The sequence below is a fragment of the Lepisma saccharinum genome, chromosome 20 (genome assembly GCF_977018435.1).
Source record: "Lepisma saccharinum chromosome 20, izLepSacc3.1, whole genome shotgun sequence".
In the NCBI taxonomy this organism is placed as follows: Eukaryota; Metazoa; Arthropoda; class Insecta; order Zygentoma; family Lepismatidae; genus Lepisma; species Lepisma saccharinum.
Genome location: NC_139248.1, coordinates 11,639,030 through 11,664,378, shown reverse-complemented (window position 1 = coordinate 11,664,378; position 25,349 = coordinate 11,639,030). Strand labels below are relative to the sequence as shown.

General features: G+C 38.0%; 2 protein-coding genes across 2 annotated transcripts in view; one reads left to right on the top strand and one right to left on the bottom strand.

The window, feature by feature from the left end:
- MFS3 (major facilitator superfamily transporter 3) overlaps window positions 1-25,349 on the top strand; it is a 304,225-nt gene that overhangs the window by 125,885 nt on the left and 152,991 nt on the right. The window lies entirely within an intron of this gene.
- On the bottom strand, window positions 92-10,981 carry LOC146003725 (uncharacterized). The gene is made up of 5 exons (XM_083142117.1): window positions 10,847-10,981; window positions 5,950-8,135; window positions 2,617-2,811; window positions 1,435-1,660; window positions 92-781 (listed from the first exon to the last, which is right to left on the bottom strand). The coding sequence occupies exons 2-5, from the start codon at window positions 7,955-7,957 to the stop codon at window positions 721-723; spliced, it is 2,490 nt and encodes an 829-aa protein (XP_082998243.1). The 5' UTR covers window positions 7,958-8,135; window positions 10,847-10,981; the 3' UTR covers window positions 92-720.

Genomic DNA, 25,349 nt, shown 5'->3' with positions numbered 1-25,349 from the left:
TAATAGTGGAGTCGCCTGCCGCTACGTCACTTGACTTCCGTCAGGGATCTTCTCCTGAGCGGTGGGCTGTACCTGGTTTCACAGTGTTTCGCAGGTAATATGTTGATGCTTCTGAGAATACGGTATGAAAAGAATAAACAATAATAGGAAAAAAAAACCAAATGATAGAGGCAGTTTGCTCATAACAGAAGCTCTATTTTTGCAAATAAAAAGAACATAAAAACAATCCATTTCTTGACATACATTGCACACTGTGAGAAGGTACCTGCTAGCAAATATGAGAGAGCAATATGAGATAATACAGACACAGTGTTGATATCATAATTGAGTGACTTTCACTGATCTTTAAAACAATCCAGGGATCATTAGCACAGGCACAATACAGATTCCTTTAAAATACATGTGCAAGTGGTTACTTATACACATTCACTTCCACTTAGAAAACAAAGAAATACCATTACATTTAACTATGACTAGCTAGTACACGACTAGATTTATTGCGTAGGGCTTAATTTTACTTTCTTTTGTTACCGGTATTCTTTCTTATGTAGGAACAACAAAAACGAGTTCTTCATACATTGCACCATTGATTTCGAGGAAGAAAAACAGACAGTACTTTTTTTTTTAAAAAATAAATACAAGTATTTTGCTTTAGACATCACACACACAAAGGAACATATCTACTTTCAAATACTTACTATCTACTTTTTCAGGGAAATTTTAAGTGGTCCATGCCATTACAACCTTCTTAAAGGAAACGAAGATAGCTTTATTTGCTTCACTGCAAGAAAATGAGAAAATGGATAGTAAATGTACAAATTATATTTTAAGCACGAAAAAAGATGCTAAAGAAATACACTAATATATCGTGATAAATAATTTTCTGAATTAAAAGATTCTCCCAGGCTATCGACCAACTGAGAACTTCTACCCTATCGAAAACTTGGAATCTTTTCCACAACTCACCTGGTCGATAGCCCGAGAGAATATTTTCATCATTCGTCGCCAAGAAAGCTTCAAGACTTACTTCAATTCTCTGAATGTTAGCGATGATGGTTCTACATTAGCGTGCAATGTTAATTGGACATTATCCGTTGTCTAGTGCTTTAAACTATACTTATTCTAACACTACGTTTCAAAAGAACACCCTTTCTCTCAGCTTCAAGTGAACTAATTTATTTTTGGCTATGGCGGGGATCGAACCAACGACAGACATGATTTTACTGCAAAATCCGGTGCACTAACCAACTACTCCATAGCTTGAAACCCTCAAGCCCATATAACTTGGCAACTGGTACTGGTAAGTGTGAAAATCGACATTGGTATTAATACCACTTTAAAATGGTATCACCCTTACCCTACTTTATGTAAATAACACAAGACCTCACAACACAAATGCACACAATTAAATGTAAGGCATGGTCAATCACTTACCAGTCGAAAAACAGCCTTCCTTCAAAAGTGCCATCCGAATTTCCTGAATCATCAGGTAGTTCCACTCCAACATGAGGTTCGCTCCTTCCAGGTACATTCCCAACATACCTCACTCGTCCCACCAACACCCTGCCTTCGGAAGAGATTACTTTCACAAAATAGTCGTGCTTCAAGTCAGTCGGTACTTTGGGAAGAAACGGTTGTGCTGATTTTGGAGGTCTGAATTCTGGGGGGAAAAATACAATGTATAATTACACTGGATACTTCCACTATTATGTGAAGTATGAAAAATAGCAAATATCTGGGTAGAAATATGTATCAAAATAGAAAATACTGAGGTTGCATTGTAAATAGAGTAATTTTCATTAAGCTCTAACAACACACAGTGGTTGATAAAGTTTAGCAAACTATCCTTTAAAAAAAATAATTCAGCTACAAAGATTGATTGATTGATTTGTTGTTTTAAGTCCACTTTATGCACAGAAAGGCTAATCAGGACTAGACCTACAGTTTAAAGTGGGATCCGAACCACTGTGCATGTGCCATCACTGGGTATAGCTACAAAAAATTATATGTTGTTAACATTGTAAGACTAATTCCTTTTTATTTTAAGTTACAGTTATGCAGGCAGTCTTCTGCCATAGGCAGCATTTAAAATGCCCTAAAAGAGGAAATCACCCATTTTAGTTTCACAAGCAGTAAGACTTAATGCATTACATGCTATTCTCAAAATGAAAAGTGCCAACAGATTAGTAAATAAAAAAAGTACACTTTCACTGTGTTTTGACATGAAAATTTTAAGTGGAACACACCATAGCACTGGATGTATAGACTATAAAAAGGAAAGGTATGATCAGAAAGAATCTAAAAACAAATGTGTATTCTGCCAAAACACATAGAAATAACCTTTTTTTTCTTTTTAACAAACTGATTTTTCAAATAAAAAATCATGCTTTTTATTCACCCTGAAATTAACCATCTCCAGCATACACACTCATGAGCGTAACTTGGGGCAGAATCCCATGAAAACAGCATCCAGCATTATTTGCTAAATAACCATGACATTTGCAAAATCACAAATGTCACTCTATATTATTTTGCTCCTCAAGTCATACGAGGTTAACGAAAGTGTAAATTTTAGAATCCCAGTATTTTTTGTCTCGCCTATGTATGCACACATACCTCGAACAGGATCTGGATCAGAATGCCTTCTCCGCTGCCTTCTCTGACACACCCTCGTCCAATCAGCTCCAGTGAGAATTGAATCGATCGATCTCCTCAGATACTCTTCTGCTTCATCTATCAAGGAGTCCGTAGAATCACCACTATCCTCTGCTCGTAGATCGGGAAGAGATTGGCCAGTGTAAGAGGAAGACTCTGAAATATATATATATATATATATATATATGTTGCATAGTTATCTCCATTAAGTTAATATATATATATATATCTATCTATTTTTTTAATTATGAATACTACATGGGCTTTACATTACAGTACAGACTTAACCCTTTCATGTCCTGTTTTCACATCAAATATTTCCTTCTTTCTCGTTTGGTTATTTCATTTCACTTTTCTACATCTTGGGTAACTCATAACAATGTGGATAAGTGATGAAATGTATGAGGGGCAGTCAAATGAAAACCGAACACCCACTACAAAGTGACAATGGAGTTTGTTTTATTCAAAAGTAATTGCCAAAGTGTTAAGAAATTTATCCCACTGGGAGACGAGACGATCAATTCCAGTCTTGTAGAAAGAGGTAGGTCACTGATGGATCAACAACCTCACCCACTGTTGCACTTCCTCGTCCGAATGAAACAGACGTCCACGAATGTCTTTCTTCAGGTCACCAAAAATGTGGAAGTCACAAGGGCAAAGATCGGGGCTGTACGGAGGATGTTCAAGCGTGTCCCAGCCAAATGTCTGAAGCTTATCCCTCACCAGATTGGCGGTATGGGGACAGGCGTTATCATGCAAAAGGATGATTCCGTCCGACAGCATTCTAGGGCATTTTGACTTTATGGTGCGTCGCAGTTTCTGCAATGTGTCTGCATAGCGCTGCGCATTGATTGTGGCTCCACGCTCTAGGAAGTCGACAAGCAGAGGCCCCTTGCAGTCGAAGAAGAAGCTCCCTTACCAGAACTCGTATGGTCAGCTTTGGCGGGGGAGAATCGATGTGTTTCCATTGTTGGCTTTGCCGTTTGCTCTTGTGCTCAAAGTGGTGGCACCACGTTTCGTCCCCTGTGACGATACGTGACAGAAACGCATACTCTTCCTCGTGGTACCGCTGCAAATGACTCATACATGCAGTCATTCTGTCAATCTTTTGTACCTCCTTCTGTTGATGCGGAACCCACTGTGCACAATTTTTTTGGAACTGCAGGTGATATTTGATACTGGCATGCACAGAGCCATGACTAATGCCAACCTGAACACGAATTTCTTCCTCTGTGATTCGTCGGTCTTCCCGGATCAGACCATCGATCCTCGCAATCACATCAGGCGTAATAGCTCGATGGGTCTGTCCCAGAAACGGATCGTCTTGCAGTGATGTGCGTCCTTCGTGGAATCTCTTCTGCCACTTGTGCACACTTGTCAGGGACAAGCAGTGTTCGCCATACACTGCAGACATGCGACGATGAATTTCGCATGTTCCACCACCCTCAGCCACCAAGAAACGAACCACACCTCTCTGCTCTTCTTTGCTTGCCTCCATTTCCAATGCTGGACGAATACACTTTTCACTACGCTCACCTCCTGAGCAATGACAAAGCAACTGTGTGGACCTGTGCATTTTCGCTATGCATTTCTCCTACCCTACAGATGGCAGTATCAATACGTAACAACAGTGTTGCCAACTTTTGCGAGGAATGTGTTTTATGGTGGGTGTTCGGTTTTCATTTGACTGCCCCTCATATAATAAACCAGGCCTTACCCAGGATTCCAATCTGAGACCTCTAGCATTGTAGTACATTTGTCTCAAAATGCCTCCATTTCTGACAAGATGATGCCATGGTTATCCAGGATGAACTGGCATATTCACAGCCTTTCCTTCTGGAACTAGTCCCCTTCTTCATGTATGGATGTTTTTGTAACCTCCACCAAGATGCAAATGGTTTTCCATGATGGTGCATGCTCTCTCTCTCTCTCCAAACACACACAAACTCAAGTTCTCTATTTCTCAGTCATCAACCAACTGCTTGTGAATATCTGCAGTGATCACAGGCTCATCACTCTGGGACTGCAGCCATCTAGTTGGTATTGTCACCAGGACACAAACCAGTCTGCTGCACAGACTGTGGGTGGCAGGTGTAACTATACATAGTACACCTCTTGTTTGCATGTGCAACATAGTCTATGAAATTATGCATAAGGTAAGGTAAAGTGCATATTGCACTATGCCATTAAGGGACATTTAGGGAATGTGGGGGGTACAGTTCCACATATTCTCGATCTCAGCCATTTTGGAAGTTGTGTGTTCAGCAACCCTCTGAGGTTGTCCTGAGGTAACCATTTCTTTGAGGCTGGATGAACACGACCCACTTTATGCACGGACAAGTCCGTAAAAATTCTGACCTAATATTACCTACCCTGGGAATCAAATCAGGGTCTCTCTCTCATGTGAATCAGATGCAACATTGACTAGCCCACCATGGCTCCATGGAATTATATTCAGTAGACTATGTTTCATCCGCACTTGCGTAACTTGAATTACTCACTAATTCGAACAGAGGTTTATTCCTCTTGAAATCATCTTTAATGACATACATTTTGGTTAATTCAAATTTTTTCATGTCCCCTTGGAGTTCGAATTAAAGAGAGTCCACTGTGTATAAATTACTTATATTTCTAATTCGGTATACAAAAACTTCATGTATTTAAAAAAAAAATAGATTCCTACATAATGAATGTTTTTTGAAAATTGTATGCGAGGATAATAAAAGCATTTGAGAGATGCAAATTTAGTATCAAATAATGTGTGAAACTTTGAGAATTCTACTGCAGCTTTATACATTGTGGAAACTTTTATTTTTCTTTCTTCTCCTGAAAAATAAATTGCTGAAGTTATTATACTCGGGAGTTAAAGCTGTTTGAAAGCTCTCTCTATGCCAAGAAAGGTTCTATACATGTAAAAAGGTAAAAAAAAAGGTAAAGTGCTCCCCTGTGCTTAGCACCAGGCCATGAAGGCGTATAGGGGGTGTGGGGGTAACACCCCACACTTTCTTGATCCGGTCGTGAGTGGGGGTGATGTGATCAGCATCACGGCTCTGACTGCCTTTACCCCCCCAGGGTTTCCCCAGGTATTCGACGCTGGGTGGGCACTGGGGCCGCTTCCAACTATATATGTATACATGTACAGGAGAGGTAATATAGTGAAAAAATACTGCAACTGCACTAACCTACTCAAAACTTGACATTTAAATAGATCTAAACTACATACAATGACATTCAGCAATCGGAGGTTGAGCCAAAAATTAAAAATTTCATGAAGTAAAAAGCCTTTCTACTTACCCTGAAAGGTAACTCTGTTTTTGGTCCTGTGGCGAGACCGTGTCTTGTCGCTCTTCGCAGGAAACATGAGCCTTGGATCCGACGTTCCAAAGAAATTTCTTGATTCACTATTCATATCAAGTTCCGATGGAGAATAAATAAAATGCCTGGTGCTTAGATGATGGTGGTGGTGATGATGAGTTGGAGATGATGGCACAGACGACCATGTTGCTTTGTGCCTGTACGAATCAGGTGATGGAGGCATGGACTTGAACGAATGTCTTTGCTTTGAGTCCACGTAATCATACCCTGTTGGTGATGAAATGGCAGACCATGATGCTCGCTTCCGGCAATAACGATTACAGCAATCTAAGGAAGATGGCTTACAATGCGAGCCATACTGGGACAGACTAGTTTTCATGTAGCCGCTAGAAGAATGTAGAGCAGGTGACCATGGACCCTTACCATAGATCCTAGAGTAAGAAAATCCTGGAGACGTTAAGCTTTCCCCTATTGTGTCGTAACTCTTCATTGGAGATTCAGTATTCTGCATGTAGGAGTGTGCTCTGGGGTAATTCTTGTAGATCCCCTGGCAGGCATTGGGGTTATTCTCCTCATCTTCTTGACACAAATAGTCAGCGCTCCGCGAAAGCTCAGGAACCATGCTTGTAAAGTTTATATCTGACAGAAGAGTGCGTCGAGCTTCTTGAGTTTTTGCTGACAGCTTAATGGACTGTCTTCTTTGCGACTGTTGCTGCACCGGAATGGAGAATTTGGAAGGCAGAGTAGTAAAATTATGCGACACCTTGTGAGCGAGATAGCTTTCTGATCTCCAGTGCGATGGAAGGGCAGTAATATCAGTCTGGGCACACGACTCTCTCTTCGGAGACGTTCTCTCCACAAGAATTGGCCTAACAGGAAATCTTCGCCACTCCTTGCTTAATGGCTGCGCATTTATGGGAGTAAATTTGACCATAGGTGGGGACTGGATGTTGCTACTTAAATTGCCTGAAGCTTGGGATCTGGTTACCCCTCCAGGCTCTTTACAAATGACTGGTTTGTATCTCACTTGACTAGGGAGTGTGTTCCGCCGAGCAACGTTTCGCTGCTCCATATTTTCGTAGTCTCCGCATTTTGAGATGTCTGTAGTCACCGATACAGAACTCTTCCACCCTTTCGAGAGATTTTCTTTCTTTGTCGCAGGGTCTTCGTCATCTTCAAAGCTTTCATCAAACTCTGATATTTCTCTATATTTCAGCAAGACGGGAGTGCCGCCGGCTTGCCAGTTCTCACCCTCGCTGATTGAGACTAAGTTTTCGTGCAACGACTGGAGATCCTTAGTGTCGTCAGTTGTGAATATTAGTTCAATATCATCCAACTCTTCTGATTCATCATCAGAAGTTTGTTCAGTTTTAAACGAGTTGGTGTTCACCTGGTTAACTTTTGTCTTCTCATTACCTTCAGTGTCTGGTTTCACTACCTCAATATTGAGAGTGGTAGGTTTGCAAATACCTTCTCTCGGGGCTACCGGCTCCTTCACTTCAGTCTCTTCAGATGCACTTTCACCAGCTTTTTCAGCAACGTTACTTAAATCGTCTTCCTCATTCTCATCCTCTTCCGGTTCCTCCTCAATAATTTCATCAGCCCTTATAATTTCTTCATCTTGCTTCGCATCACGTCCATTCTTACCCTCTTCCTTTGTGCTATTAGATGTATCCATGTATAAATTGCCACCTGGTTCAGCACTTAATGCATTTTCAGTCCCTTCTACAAAATCTGACTCATTATTTTCTACAAATTTCTGCCCACAGTTTTGCAAGGGAGTTCCACTACTTATATCACCTTCTTTAGAAACGGCAGACGATATATGCTCCTGGCTTTGAGATTTCAACCTTTCCACCTCACACTGAGCCTTTTTCAAGGCACTTCTCAGAGAAACAACTGTCTCGTGCAAAGCTCTAACAGTATCTAATGCTTGTTTCTCATTCCCTAAATGAGAAAATGTACAAGGGTACTTTGAAATATCCATTTAATTATCTTAATCATGACTAAAGAACGCTTCTGCGAATGTAATATATAATAAATTCAATAGTAGCTCATTCGTATAATAATACTTCTGTTCACAGTTCTGTAGTAGAAGAAGATTTGCCCCACTTAATCTTCGTGGTCTTTATTGATCTTCTTGTTAATGTAAAGATGTATCATAACTGAAAAGAAAGAAACACATTAGAGTACATACACACATCCTAAAAAAGATAAATTACTTTGAAAAACAGATTACAAGACTACAAGTCAATAATAAAAGTGTTAACTATTCTTAAAGTACAAAAATATAATGTATGGAGGAGTGATGTTTACAAAGATCTGAATAGGCTACTAATTGCTGTGATTGATTGCTTCAGTGGAGAGTAAAGCCACAATTTTATACAAATGGCATTAATTTATTAGACATCTTTGGAAGTTTCACTTCATATCATCATCTCTTCTTTAAAACACAAATTACCTGCAGATTTTATTTTTTAAATGTTGTTATTTATCATCACCTTTTGGCCACTTTTGGCTAACTTTGACAATGAAGATAAGTGTTGATATGATGAAGTGACACTCACAAAGAACAAACATGCGAGGGTTGGGGTTCAAACTTGGGACCTCATTGTAGCATGCAGTGCTAACCACTTCACTATGGAGGTTGGCTACAAATAGAATTAAAGTAGTTACTCCAGCTTAACACACAAGTAAAATGTAAAAAGTAGAAAACTTTTACATTTAAAATTGCACTGGGAGAGAGCAGAGATAATTTTATGCAGCGCAATAATATTTTTAAAGCATGATTTTGATTTGAAATTTATCTGGAATTATGTGTTCTTATCAGTACTCAAAGTGAAAATTTCCAGTAGGGGGATTCTTGGCCAAGTTTTGGTTTATGTCTGATTTATGCACATAGAGACTAATTGGGACTGGACCTACAGTTTAAAATGGGATCCAAACCATTATGTGCCTCCTCTGGGTATTGAACATGGGACCCCTTGATTACAAGGAAACAACGTTAACACAGCACCATCGGGAAGGCCTGAGTTTCGAGATAGGATGGGGTATGCTTGTATGGATGAACATGCTCATACAAATTACCCTAGATGGGGGATTCTTTATAAAAAATTTCTTAACAGGAGAAAATTTTCCTTCGTGTTACCCTACTTCGACTACTGGCCATTATCTAATACAATGAACAAGGCCACAGATAGAAAAACAATTCACATGGGTTCTCCCATACTTAGTATTACATACAGCCACTGTGCACTTTACACGCTTCTGTTGTTTCATAGGACTGACTGCGGGCAACGTAAAGTACAAGGAAGCCAAAAGTTCCGGGTTCAAACTCTTTTCAAGGGGGATTAAAACCTTATTTAACAACACAAGGAACTTAAACATAGGAAAGAAAATTTTCAAGCAATCATAAGGGGATTTTCAATTTGAACCCAGGCAACATTGGAAAGAGGATGAGCACAAGTGAAAGTGGAAGATTGGCAGGTGATTCCAAGAATAAACCTGTTTCACGCTTGTGTCTGGAATTTGGAATGTTTGAAAAGTCTAGCTGTATTTTTGCAAGGAAGGATTCTCAGCTATTGTCTCCTGGTTTTCTTTTTGGCCCGGTTACATAAAGTCTCTAAATGCATTCTACTAAGGTTCAGATTTACTTCTACATTCATTCCCATGCGTCTACGATATTTACTGTCGCTTGTCGATGGAGAATATCTTGTCCATGGGAAGTGCGCAAGGTAATTTTTAAGTTGTATTTTTCAACATGAATAACTTTTTCTTCCAAGTCCAAACAGTGCTCATTACTTTAAGGAAGGTTCATATATTGTGTGACAATGATTTCCAAAATTCTACAATAATTAGTCTTTGTGCTAGGAGAAATCATAAAACAATCGGCACCGTTACCTTCTTTTTTCCTTTTTAGCAAAGTTCTGAATAAGTATTTGAAAATGAATTGTGACTTTAACTTCTGAACTTACATTAGTCCATAAATTTAAGAGATAATGAGCAATTCATTGAAATTCTAATTGAATATGATTTTGCTGTTTCTTCCTTACACGGAAAATGCTCCCAAAATTTTACCTCTGTAACAGAAATACTCTGTTTGAAGAAACGTAATTTTGTACCTAAAACAATTTCAATCAAGTCCATTATTCCCTTGTATCAATGATGATACTTTGAATACCAGACATGAATTTTAAAAGAAATCTTCAAAATGATGGAGTATGATCTCATTTTATTTTTAGATAAATGTGAATTGCTATTGCATCATTATTGATGCAATTTTCTTTTCTTGTTGCAGAAATGTCTGGAAGATATCTACATAACATAGCATTCTGTTCAATATGAAAGTAATACCAAAAGAATAGAACACTGACCAAGATATACATACCACAATGATTTTTAAATGTCTATTTTTTTAATTCTTATTATCCACAATGTTTTTGTTTCCCTCAATCGAAAAACAATGGATTTTCTCTCTGTATTATACTTTCAAGTTTTGTCACTTCAATCTTAGATTACAAATAATTAAACCAACTTGTGGTGTCTCTGCGCCTCAAATCAATAAAGTCATATTATTAAGAATACTAAAGTGCCTTTAAAGCAATGAAGTACGTGATTCATCCTCCATCTTCGAACAACCTTGTACGCAGTTTACTACGAAATTGACAATTGAATCTGAGTACTCATACACATGATAACAAAAATCGTGTATGTTTTCACAAAAATACGACTATGCTGATGCACACATTCATAGGATAAACAATTCATTTCTACTTCCAAGTACTACCGAGACTACTGCAATTTCTCTTTACAGCGTATGGAGGCCTTACTATTCGCTAAAATACAGGTAAGCATACACATTTCTTCTTCTACTTACTCAATAAGCAGATGAAAAACTTTCCAAACGACGTTCTATCGACAGCTATATTTACAAACTCAAAATAATGAACAAATTTTGCACAATTAATATGTTATAAAAGTTACACAAGTTAATACGATCAGAAGCAGAAGCTATTTATGATGGATAGGGAGAGTTCTAACATTTTTATAACTTTTTGCTATAGAGTCAGTTCGGGTGAGTACGGTATGTTACCTTCAGGGAGGACGCATTTCATTCGAAAAGCGATTGGTAATGGTCAGGGGTGTGCGGGACAGAATTTTAGGGTCGGGACGGGACGCTTATTCTTACTGCTGACATGTGCGTGGGAACAGACTCGGCCTTTTTTTAGAAATTCCATGCCAAAGGGGGAGGGGGCGGTTATGATTCTCACCAAACGCCTTTGGCACACCGCTGCATGCCGGACATGTAAACAGTTATTCATCGTTCGGTTACATCCTCTACGAATAGGAAATACCTCTAAGAGCAGAACAAATTATTAACGCTAAGGTAGGAGACTTTTGTTGCATTTTTTTAATGTTTCGATAATCAACCACCATTACTAGGGGTGTGCGGGATCCCGAGAAGTCGGGACTGGGATCGGGGAAAAAAATCCTTTCCCATCCCGACTTCGGGAAATACCGAATGGGCATCTTAAAAAGTCGTTAATTCTCGCTAAAAACCTTTCTTAATATTTTTTTTATTATTTTTATTTTGAGTACTCGTTTCGACGGTACAGCCCTCGAAAACTAAATATTATCCTGCTTATATATGCAAACCAAACTGTAGATTCAGAATTACCAGGAATGAACTGGCATTGTAATTATTATATAGAAAATTCATGATGTATCTGAGGAAGTCGCATGTTCCAGGTTTGACTCTCGACCTGGGCATGACTGTTTCCTTGTGAGTGACATTTCATTGAACTGGAAATTGTTACATGGGAGGATGTTTGCTCGAGACTTTGGGGACAGCTAGGGGGATGCTTCTATTGGTAATGTTAGTGTTGCTCACGAGACGAGGCATGTTCCGTCTCGTCTCATAAAAGGAGATGGGACAAGTGAATGTTTTCGAAATGAGATGGGACAGAAGAAAAAGTTCGTCTCTTATCATGGCAGCTTGGGTGATACTTAGATTGTGCAGTTGGTGGTAGTGTGTGTATGTGGGGGGGTGTACTCCTGCACCCCGACTTCGAATACTGCTTGTAGTTATTCATCTTCATTGTAGCGATTAGCCAAAAGGCGGAAGAAATGTGATGTTAGAGATGATACATAATAAAATAACCATGCGTTCTCATCGTTGCGGTTAAACAAACTGAACGGAAAAGCGACGTAAAAGTAGGCTAAATACAAAAATTTGCAATATATATATATTAACTGAAGAAAACTGTCATTTACTACAGGAAATTTAAAAGCTCACCGTACCTTTTTATACCGTATCACCTCTTATATTGCAGAAATTGGCGTGTAAACCAGTGTGTTCTAAAACTATTATCTTAAAATTTGTGAAGAAAATATTATGACGAAAATAATTGTAATTCCAGAAAAGGCATTCCTATAACATTAAGTTCTTGCCAGTCAGAACTAACCTATGTATTCGCAATGAACAAGGCTGTTCACGTGTTCAGCCATTGACTGTTACAAGGTTTGCTTTGTCACCCTAATGGGAAAACTCTCTACCGAGTGGCTGAATTATAGTAAATACTACTATACTGCTAGGGCATAATTCATCTCCAAGAAATGGAGCACAGATTTTTGCACTGGAATTTGTAAGATACTTGTTTACACAGTAACAAGGGAATTTTCCGTCGCTTCCGCGGCTCATGCTAAGTTGACGGGACGAGCAGAAGCCCCGCCTGCACGCATTTCTAAGTGATGACGTCAGAGGACCTCCTGTCTGTGGAGAGGACGTTTTCAAATCCGTGACGTAGGAGGTGAATTTCAGCGGTGTTTGAAGGCGTGTTTCTCGAGAACCGAAACAAATATCGCCGAGATATTTTGCACGTCTCATGTTTGTGTCAGTATCTGTAAAATGAATGGATTTAAAACGTTTTTCATGTCGAAGTGGAAATGTCCATTATAAGATTTATATGCACACAGTTGCCAAATGTTACAGTGCGTATTTTTATGAATGAAAAATTGCTCGTGATTTGGTATTTCGCTGCCTTGCCAGTAGATACTGTTTGAGATTATTTTTAAATAGCTTATGGCTGTTGATGGATGTTAGGGAGGTTGGGAGGGAATTCCATTCTTTTGTGGCAGTTACGGTAAATGATTTTCCGTAGGTGGTCGTATTATGTACTGGGACTGACAATATTTTTTTCGTCGTGTTACATGTTCATGTCTGCTCGAATTTGTGTTCAGTTTTTCAAAGAGATATGCAGGCTGTTTGTTGCCTAGTACTTTATGTGTTAAAGTTAATAATTGGTATTTCGCGAGATTCTTGGTGTTAAGCCAATTCAAATTGAATAAGTATTTCGAAATGTGGTCCCTTCTTTTCAGATTGTAAATGAATCTTATGCATGCATTTTGTAGCTTATTAGTTATGGAGCTGCTTGCATTGTAAGCAACCGTGGCTCCGTAGATTAACCGTGATAAAACTAGACTCTCGCACAATTTTTTTTTAACCTCAATGCCTACAATATTTTTCAAGTGATGTAATGCTCGAAGAGATTTGTTGGCTTTTTTCATCTGCTCTGAAATATGACCTGACCATTCTATGTGGCAATCCATGACAACGCCAAGGCTATTTACAGTATTTTCTAAGTTTAACGGATGGCTATTCAATTTGGGGAGAATCATGTTATCTGTGTTTTGGCTAAGCTTTTTTACCAGAAATTTCGTTCCCATTATGACAAATTTTGGCTTGGTTGGGTTCAATTTTAGTAAGTTAGTTTGTGCCCATTCACTTATGGCGTTCAGGTCTTTCTGTAGTTGTGATGCTGCATTTGAGAACTCTTTCAGCATATTGGTGATACTGCGCATGCGAGAGGCTCTTATGTAAGTCCATTACATAAATGGAGAAAAGGAGAGGTCCAAGAATGCTTCCTTGTGGAACTCCATTTCGAATGTTTAACCACCCAGAGGAACAGTTAATTTTTGCCTCTGATTTGTACACGCTGCTTCCTGCCAGAAAGGTACGATGCAAACCAATCATGGGTTATGCCGTTAACCCCAATGCTGTGTAATTTAGAGAGTAGGCGCTGTAATCTAGGGGTGCTGAGGGGGCACGGGAGTGCGATGTTTAAAATAAACAAAACATGAAATATGCATTCATGTTTTAGTCCCTTAATCAAATATCAATCAACTTTTAGTAGGCATTTATAAAGCCTGAATCACATGGAACTGGATATCCAGTAGGAACGCTCTAGTTGACGCTGGACTGGCTACCCATTTGCTAGTTTTCGCCTCACACGGTACTTGTTACACCGTACTTGTCGATTGTCTTTCGTTCCCATAATGGCGGCCGCGCGAGATGTAAACAACGTATCACTTCACACTTTTAAAATACGATAACTATTCAACCGAGAGGAATATCGCTTCGTATTAAATGGTTTTAGGTAGAGAAGAACAGTGGCGCAGGAACGGGGGGGGGGGGGTACAGGGGTACATTGTACCTCCCCAAATTTTTGAAGGGGGTACTGTACCCCCTAAACCCGTAAATCGAGTTGTACCCCCTGTACCCCCCTTTGGTAATTTGACAGCAGACGCAAGGTGCTATTGTTAAAAGAACATATTTTAAATTCGCCCAATAAAAAAGTGAGTATTTTTTATAACTTAAGCATTATCTTTACCACAGAAATTCAAACCATTGTAACCTGATTCTACTACATTGTGCTTGCTACTAGTTAGTTCATTGACCTATGTTCTTGGATACCTCTTTAAGGAGATGAAAATTGTTTAAAATGTGTGTGGAACGATGGAATCAGATTTGCTCTCAGAAAATCACGCTGCATACGAATTCTCCTTTGCGTATGGGGGGTACACTTTTCTAAAGAAGTGGTCACGTCGATTCGAAGATGAAATACAAATCTTCATCAGAAGAGTGTATGACTGGCCCCATTTTCTTTTGAATATTTAAAATGGAATTTTCCTAAACGAAATACTTACACGAACGAGACGAGGCACGACAGACCAACTTGGGGGGTACAATACACTCCTGTACCTCACCCATATTTTTCATAACTTTGTAAGAGGGTGTTCGGAAAACTATACTTAAACTTATATATTAAAAGATTTTTTTGTAAAATAGATTCCAGACTAGCGTACCTGAGCATGAAGTGAATCTAGAATATGTTCTAACAACTTCAGAGTGGAATCCGAAACAAAAATAAGCACAGACAAGAACGAGAAGGACCTCACCACACAGGAGACGACATGAAGCTGTGACAATTTTCGACTCATCGCATTGCGATATCATTCCTAGGTGAAATGAAATTTTTCCTAGACATTTAAACAGGGTGCAATCTGCGATTTTATCAGAGGGGGGACTTCTTTTACCTATGTATTAGGTATACTTATAATTGGACATTAATTGCTTAAAATCTGATTTTGATATCGAATGCAACACAAACACAACGCCATTTTAAGTTAAACACTAAAGTCAAACTGTAAGAAAATTACATTAGTCATATGAATGCACAAGATAAATGAGACTCACTGCAGGTTCTATTGGTAGATTTTGGATTGGATTCGCTAGGTCTTTGGAGTGAGATATTAATGTTTGATTTTTTATTTGGTGTATTTTACTTCGCATTTCTGCCATGAGTGATAATTTGATGGAATTGATGGACACTCACAAATAAAACCCATGCCCAGGCCGGGTTTCGAACGTGGGACCTCTGGCGTCATAGCGCACTATGCTATAACCCTTCCGCTATGGAGGCCGGCGAGGCGGGAATGTGTTTTGGATTTTCTTTGAAGATTCAAAAATCTTTAACTGTGACGCGCATGCTTTTGCATACATTAAAGTTTACCTTTTCACATAAACAAGAAATTGACATGTCACCCTAAAACACACGTATGTATCTGCACTTAATACCACTCCATGCGAAAATAAACCTTGGCCGGCTCTTCATGTTGTCCGCAAAAGATTGAAAACAAAACAAAAAAAAACTTTTCAGCGTATGGCTTTCCTTGCTTCCTCTGAGATCTGAAGCATTTAGGTTTTGTATATGTAATGATAGTACTTTCAGTGCTTGAAGAGTGTCAGGTACAGCTAAATATATAACAAATAAATGCTTTGTCAAATGTTTCACAAATATATCAAAGTTAGATTTCTTACGAGTTGACCGGGAACCATTTCAACTGTTATTTTTTTTCTTTTTTAATACAACGCCTATAGATGTGGTACACATCTGCCATAAATTGTTTAAATATATTTTTATGCGTAGCTATGTGTCTTTAAAATTAGAATGAACTGATCTGAAGTAGAACTCTATGAGTGTGATATACGGATCCAGTGGGTGGAAGATGATTATTCTTGGTTGGGGTGGCTTAAGATCCTCCTCACCACCTTTAATCTCAACCTGTATTAAAATGAATAGATGTATCTTCGTTCGCAATTTTCACATTTGAAACTCCTGATTTTCCGTTCCGTTAAATCCAAATAAGCCCAGAACGAGGTCCAGAGCTTTATATGTTTCACAATTGTTATCAGGTTTTAAAATCTGTTAAAAAAAATCTAAGAAAAACAAAGAAAAATATATTTATGCAAATTTTGCATTAAATAATAGGACATTCGTGTGTGCTGTTCTAAAATAGAATGTTTCTCATGGCTTCACATTATACCTAGGCATCAAGGACGTATTTGGAGGGGGTCCAAGAGGTCCGGACCCACCCCCGAAAGACTTACCATGTAGTAAAAGTAAATAATCAAAATATAATTGTGTAGCATTAAATATATAATCGATGGCTATTTCCGCTCAACTTATTGGAAGGCAATAAATTTCGCTGATACGGCTTTGAAGTGTTCCAAATATTTATGCACAGTACTAATAATGATATCCATAAAATATTGATCAACAACTTTACTTTTCGTTAATTGGATCTAACTCCTTTTTTGTTATTCAATAAATATTCAATTCTTTTTCTATTTGACATTAAATGCTTACCAAGGCAGTTGTTTTTATGCAAATCTTGGCGATCTTAACTACACGAAAGCTAGATAATGAGTACGTGCTGTTATACATCTATTCTATTACTATCTTTTACCTATTCATGTAATAATAATTAACATTAACTAATTTACATATTTAATTAATATTTTAATTTAATTATTCTAATTATTATTATGTATTATTATTGCGACACTTGGTTGGACCCCCCCAAAATGTATTTCTACATACGTGCAGGAGTGTGTGTGTGTATATATATACGTATATGGGAGACTGAATTTTGTACCCCCTAAATGAAAAACGTTCTTGCGCCACTGGAGAAGAATGGCGCTGATAAAATACATACTTTACAATGTTTACTATACACGTATGGAAGAATATTTTAGCTTTTTCAATTGTAAACACCGTGCACTCAGTCACCATAGACGGTACTCGATTTGCCTTTCCTGCTGTATGCACTCGGAAATCACAGACAAAAAACGCTACTTTGCAAACTCACAGATTATCTTCACATGGCGAAACTTTGCTCTGATTGGCTGTTCCACAGAATCTAGTCGAAGAATTAGTAGCAATTAGAACATGTCCTATTCCTCCAAACCAGTCAAGCAGTTAGCCAGGCGGCCATGATTGCTACCTAGAAAGTTAGTTCAGCGCCAACTATGGCATTCCTACTAGATATCCAGTTCCGTGTGATAGGGGCTTAATATGCTAATGAAGAATACTAGCAACTTGCTTCATTTTTGCCTGATTTTAGTACAACAACGACGTTTAAAAATTTGAAAGGAACAGCTTATTCAAGGGAGCCCATTAAGATATATGCATAGTCTATGATATATGGACGACAAGACAGTAGCGTACGCAGGATTTCGTCAAGGGGGGGTTATTTCTAAAACTTTCTCCAAATTCACATTACCTTTGATTTATTATACTTTAATTAAATAATAATAATCACAATTAATTAATAATACTTATAATTAATTAATTAGCTGAATTACTACTAATAATACTACTAATACCACTACTACTATTATGTAGTAGAGATCTACATAAATATACCATTTATGAAAACAATAGAAAGAAATTACTTTCTAATCATTCAATTTTTATCAAATCCTGGGAGCATTTTTTTGTTTTTTGTCTGGTCAACGAGGTCAGACATTTTAAGGGTGAAGAAAATCCATAAAACAAGAAAATATATTAAAATAAATTGAAATAATTAAAGTATGGAACTCATCCAAGAAGCTGCGGTGGTCTGGTCGGTAGAGCATCTGACAATCACGCGGGAGATCCGGATTCGATTCCCGAAATTGGTTGGAATTTTTCCGGCTTCTTCCCCGCATAAATGTCCCCGATAATTCACATCTCAATTGTCTCACTGTTCTTACCAACAAAACATTTTCCAATAGTTAAGCTTATTGTCGTTTGAATAATTGTCTAGTCAACAAGGTGAGACATTTTAAAGAGAGACATTCAAACGTGCTGCGGTTAATAATACAATGGAAAGGCAGACTGGTGACTGTATTCTTGTCCGCCTAGCCTTTGTCTATACATTAGCCTCTAACAACGAACCAAGAACTTTCTTTAGTTAATTCTCATTGTTCACACAAAAAAAAAAAAAAATGTTCGTTGAACACTGGCGTACGTAGAGGCATGGCCGATGGTTAGAGGCACATACTTTTGGTAAATAAAAAAGCAAAATTTCAGTATAAAAACAGAGTCAATTTCGGGTTCAAAAGCTGTAAATAAAATGAAATTTCGCTGTTATAGCGGTGAAAAAGCGGTATATAAAATTACATTTTGGTTTTAAAAATGTGAATATAATCCCAATTGATTTAAAAACTGCACTATTACACAAAATAAACATATCCCTTCTAATAGCACATTAAATCATTACCAGAATATTAAGTTTATTCCTGTATAGAGGAGTCCATTTTTGCTTTTCAAATATTTACAGCAAAATTAATCAATTTTCCGTGAATTGCATAACACACAGGATACTTCAGAAAGTGTCGCGTCGGTATATAAACGGTAAATTTCGTGTTTAAGAGTCTATTTCGCATTTTGCAGTTCATTTCGCATCATTTCGTGACAAAACAGGGTAGGAAAATGCACCTCACACCTTTCAGAAACCTTAAAAATTAACATTGCAATGTTATTTCAAATTTCGTTTTCTTTTTGTCAAAAACGAAATATGCATGCCTCTACCGATGATGCTACAGCCCCTACCAAAATTTTGAGAAAATCAGAATTTTCAAATAAAAATCCGTTAAGAACTTTAAAAAATCAAAATGTGTAAATACGAAACCTCTTTTAAAGTGAGTCCCGATTACCATTTTTGTCTTTGAATACAATTTTAATAGACTGAAAAGCTCCAAAAATACGAAATATTTTATTATGCATCCTGCCCTCCAAAACGAAGCCATGTGCTATCCACATTTACTATTCCGGCCCCTCCCCCCCAAAAAAAACTGCGTACGCCAGAGTATTGAACATTGTTGCAACTGAAATACTAAACATTTTATTTCTCTTTTAAATCATAGTTACCCTCATATACACTTTCAAGAACTTGTGCTTATTTTCAAGGCATCACTCTGAAAGACGCGTGTGCTTGGAATGCTGTGCTTTTCTCCATGCTACATGGAAATAATAATTCAAATTATTATTATTATTATTATTAGTGGTAGTAGTAGATGTAGTAATAGTAATAGTATTGTCCCAGATCTTTGACTGTGGTAAATTGGCCATTTAAAATTTTTTTCACAGCATTTTTCATAATATTTCACAAGGTCAAGGGGGGGGGTTAAACCCGTAACCCCCCCTTGCGTACGCCACTGCGACAAGAGAATTTTTCCATTGAGAGGCAAGCATACGGATTTCAAGAACGGAAAGGACGTATTTAGGGGGTCCGGACCCCCTCCCTACCCGAAAGACTTATTAAGTATAAAAATTAAATAATGAAAATACCTACTCGTTTACCATTTGTTGTAAATTGCTTCTGAACTCATTGGAAGACAAGAATTTATATTGGGATCATACGGCTTTGAAGGACAGGAAGGACGTATTTAGGGGGTCCGGCTTTGGAGGACAGGAAGGAGGTATTTATGGGGGGTCCAGGTGTCCGGAGTACCCGAAAGACTTACCAATTACTAAAATTAAGTAATGAAAATATTAGCATTTGTTGCATAATCGATGGTTATTAATTTTCTCTGAACTTTTTAAAAGGCAAGGATTATATTGGGATCATGGCTTTGAATGACACTACAAAGAAGGTTTATGTACGCTACAACTCAAAATAATATGTATCAAATTTTAATCAGAAACTTACTTTTCTCCAACTACATGTACTGCAACATCATTTTTGTTATTCAATAAATATTCAATTATTCATCTATTTGACATTAATTTCATTGCCAGGGCACTTGTTTTTATGTAAGTTATTCCGATCGTAACTACAGGTAAGGTACGTAATGAATATGCGCTGTTATATCTCTATCAATACGAAATCATGTAGTCACTTTCATGTAATTGTCAATTCACTTTTCTTTTTGGATTGCTTCACTTTTCTGAAAATTTTCCGTTGCTTTGTTACCTCTCCTTCATGTGCGTTCGTCTTACATAATGCATAATCTACCTTCCATCTGCCCAGATTCTGTGGTGTCAGGAAAATCGCTAAGAGCACAGCAACTTCTTATGTCCCAACTATCTTTGTAGCAGGCGAAGGAAAACAAGTGATGGCGCGAGATGGCTCCGCAAAGTGAACACTAAGAGGGAATGGGATTTTGTTGAGGGGGGAAAGCGACTGTGTTTATAACATATTGTTACATGCTAATATACATATATATATATAATATACATACATACACATATATATATAGTGTGTGTGCGCGATTTGTAATTAATTAATACACTTACAAGGGAAGTCTAAGTCGACCCCCTCCGATTTCCATGAAACTTGGCAGGTGTATAGAGGCCCCCCCTTCAAATGTCAAGATGAGGAGAAATTGAAGTGGGGATCTGACCCCTAAACCACGTAAATATGGCATAGGAAGAAACAGGGGGCATAGGGCCTCTCTATACACGTGTCAAATTTCATGGGAATCGGAGGGGGACACAGGGGTCAGATATTCCCCACGTCAATTTGACCTCATCTTGACAATTGAGCGGGTTTTGCCCCCTAGAACAGATATTTAGCCGAAACAAACAAAAAAAAAAACACGTAATTCTTCATTTGGGCCCGTTTATACACACACCTGCCAAGTTTCATGGAAATCGGAGGGGCACACAGGGGTCAGATCCCCACTTCAATTTGTCCTCATCTTGACAATTGAGTGGGTTTTGCCCTGAAAAACCGTTTTTTAGCTGAAACAAAAAAAAACACGTCTTTCTTCCTTTGGAAATCGGAGGGACACAAGGGTCAGATCCTCACTTCAATTTGTCCTCATCTTGACATTTGAAGGGGTTTTGCCCTCTAAAACAGTTTTTTAGCTGAAAAGAAAAAACACGTATTTCTTCCTTTGGGCCCGTTTATACACACACCTGCCAAGTATCATGGAAATCGGAGGGGGACACAGGGGTCAGATCCTCACTTCAATTTGTCCTCATCTTGACATTTGAGTGGGTTTTGCCCTGTAAAACCGTTTTTTAGCTGAGACAAAAAAAACACGCATTTCTTCCTTTGGGCCCAACTATACACCTGCCAAGTTCCATGGAAATCGGAGGGGGACACAGGGGTCAGATCCTCACTTCAATTTGTCCTCATCTTGACATTTGAGGGGGTTTTGCTACCTAAAACTGTTTATTAGCTGAAACAAAAAAAAACACGTATTTCTTCCTTTGGGCCCCACTATACGCCTGCCAAGTTTCATGGAAATCGGAGGGGGACACTTAGATAACCTCCCTTGTTAGTCTTACACTTTGTAATTATATAACACTGCATATATTATAATGTTTTATTTTTATTTGTAAAACTGTAACTGTAGAACAATTGTATAATTTTGTATAACATTTCTATCTTGTTATATGTGTTAAAGGTTTCATCCTGGAATGGAATGTCTCAAATTTATGTGTGTTTCCATTTCCAATACATTCGAATGAATACATATTCGTTTCAATGGCATTTACAAAATCATCTCTGACATTTTATGTTAAACAAGTAAGATTATTTTTGCACGAGTGTGTTAGGCGATGCGTAGCAAAGTATTTTAGGAACAACACTTGAAAAAAATTCTTGTAGGACTAACTAATGAAAAATTTCTTTGTAATCGAAGATCATAATACCTTTTAAGGTGTGGTAATATTATAATGGGATTGAGATACGAAACTCTCGGATCCGTAACTTTTGGATCCGGATCCGGATCCGTTTGGCCATCCCTAGACTGGAAGTGTTGTCTTTCGAATTGCACTTCGACTGCAGCGCCAAATACGATCAATAGATAAAACTGAGTACTCGTTGTTTTCCTCGCGTTTTAAACACTTGCTTTTCACCATAGAAATCACATAGCATTTTCAAATGTTCGTACACATACATTTCCACACATTAGAAGCACTATAACCAACAACTTGCTGGCCCATAACGTATATTTACCTGTGTCGCTGGCTTTCTACCTCTGCGATTTTAAACAAATGAACAACGAGTGCGGAAACCACGTGACCTAGTCACCAACCATCTGCACTGCGAGCTGTGCACTTGTGTACTTCTGTTCTTGGCGCTTTCGGACTGTACTAGGTGACGTCACTTCCGCCAAGATCATACTTCAAGTATCTACTTTGTACCTTTCGGACAGAGCCACCGGGTATCCAATTCGGGACCCCTTGATTCGTATTTACAAAAGAAACAATTCAACCTACATGATTAGATTGCGATTAAGAAATATATTCTTTATTCTTATTAATGAATATGAAAAAAGCTTCTAACAATGTATACAAAGAGTGATAAGTAAGAGTAGTGTATCACGTAAAGCACTGACATTTGGTTTCTAAAAACGATCTAACTTATGATCACATCTTCTTAAATTCCTTGGCTCTTCGCTAGTGAGTGGAATTAATATTTTGAAAAATATATATGACCTCAAAAATAAAACTTTGAATATTTAAGGAAATGAGATAGCAATGTGCCGACAAGAAACAACATTTCCCAGTTCTAAAAAAATAATAACATAATAAAGTAAATTACGCTGCTTCAAAGGAGCCCAGAAAACTCAGTACAAGATGGGGCCGAGAAGGTAGTTCCCCTTTGCTCTGCGGGCTAGTACCCATGATAATAAGTTGTGTATTCTGCATTCCTCTCCTGTCGAACGCAGTGGCGTAGCCAAGGGGAGTTGGTGTGGGTCATAATTCCCTCTCTTTGGCCTAGTATTAAAAAAAAAAAAAATCAGAGGCAGGAAAAGATGGGAACATGAGGGCAGACTACTAAAAAAATATACGTAAGCCCTCCCCCTTTCAAAAATCCTAGGTACGCAACTGGCCGCACAGGTATCGTAAACGAGCTAAATATCACCATTATTTTGAGGGATATTGTGAAGTTAATTTTTCTTCTGTTTTGAGGTTTTGTCGCATTTCTATCGATCCATTTTCTCTTTTTCATTGTGTATGAGTGTCTTTATCGTAATTTTTATTTTCTATTTTGTTAAAGAAAGTATTCTTTCGTGGTGAATCGATTTATTTATTTGGTTTATTTTACTTCGCTTTTCTGCCACTTGGTGGAGTAGTTAGCACAGCGCGCAACGACGCCAGGGGTCTCAGGTACCAATCCCGTCCTGGGCATGGTTGTTCTTTGTGAATGTCCCTTCATCAATTTCATAACATCATCACTCATCCCCATCTTCACGATTAGCCAAAAGTGGCAGAATCAAATCAATCCATTTTCTGCCACTTTTGGCGAATCGCGAAGATGAAGACGTCATGAAATTGATGAAGGGACACTCACAAATAACAACCTTGCCCAGACCTGGATTCAAACCCCGGACCCCTAGCGTCGTAGCGCGTTGTGCTAACCACTCCGCCACGGAGGTTGGGTCTTGTTTTATGTTAAAGTAAATGTATGTTCAGTAGAATTTCGAAAAGAAATGACGTCGCTAAAATTATGATTAATATTATCGAGGTTCGCCAATATTATAAGCAAACTCCCCGTCCATGTGACTTAGATGTTTAGAGAGTCAAGTCATTGAAATCGCCTTTTCATTAACTGACACATGATCAGCGAATCGAGTCCCGTCGCCGGTCTGTTTCTTTCTAGTAGATTCCAATTGACCTTGTGATGGTGGATCAATACTGACAGCCTAGAGGCCCAGTTCAAGCCCCGGCACTGAAAATACGATTATTGTTAGTAGGGGGGTGTTAGCGAACTTTCCGTTGAACTTACGGCTGGCGCAGCCAAGGGGGTGGTTTTTGGGCTTAAAGCCCCCATCAATCTCAACGTTGAAAATAGGAGTGTTTGTTATCCTTTAAACAGTTCCCCAAAACAGACACGTAGGCAGGGGGAGGACTAAGGGGCTTAAGCCACCCCCGAAATCATGCAAATATCTAATTTACATAGCTTATAGTGGTAATTAATTTGACTTCTTAAGCAGGATTAAACATTAGATCGAAATAAGTGTAGTGTATAATAGAGGAATCAGGTTATATTTTTATATAATGCAATTTAATCCAAATAATAGATGGATCCAGAGCCTCGAAATATTATAGTTTTCTTTGTGAGAAGTAACACAATAGAAACTTTATGACAAAAATATGACCCTAACTTTTAAAGCCTTTTTTTAACGGAATGTGTAAAAGTTATTAACAAATGAATCTCAGTACACTAACTTTACAAAATGTAAGAAAAATAATGGACAACACTTGTGTTGGATATTCACTTACACGGCGGGTCGAGTAGCAAAATCTCTCCATTTATATAATAATAATAAATTTGAATTACGGTAAAATTGGTTTATTGTTATGACTTATAATAGTTATTATTGTAAAATGACAATTATAAGCGTGGTAATAATTATTATTGTCATTATTATTTCTACTAAACAAGTTCAATCTATCTGGCGACGTCCGTGCTGATAAGGGATGAGGCCTCCTCGAAATAAAATCCTGGCTACGGGCCTGCCCCAAAACAATATTTTTTTAAATTGTTGTCAACGTATATATGTGACCTATTTTTTAAATATCGTCACAAGCGAAAAACACATGTACGAGCATAATGCAGCATTTGAAGAAAAATTATATCTTTCTAATTTCCTCTTTCAGATATTTATTAGAGATTCATATCATGCTGATTTAGTTTCCAGTTCTACTATATGATATGTGTAAGTAACCTGTGCTTGGTTGATTGATTGATTTTGTTTATTTTACTTTGTTTAATCGGGAAGATGAGGATGAGTGATGATATAATGAAACTGA

Bases quoted from the DNA above. Each gene is read 5' to 3' on its own strand.
- LOC146003725 (XM_083142117.1), bottom strand. From the start codon at position 7,957: ATGGATATTTCAAAGTACCCTTGTACATTTTCTCATTTAGGGAATGAG. The intron at 2,812-5,949 runs GTAAGTAGAAAG...TATATATTTCAG, and splicing joins AAACAGAGTTACCTTTCAGG to AGTCTTCCTCTTACACTGGC. The intron at 782-1,434 runs GTAAGTGATTGA...ATTTTCTTGCAG, and splicing joins GGAAGGCTGTTTTTCGACTG to TGAAGCAAATAAAGCTATCT.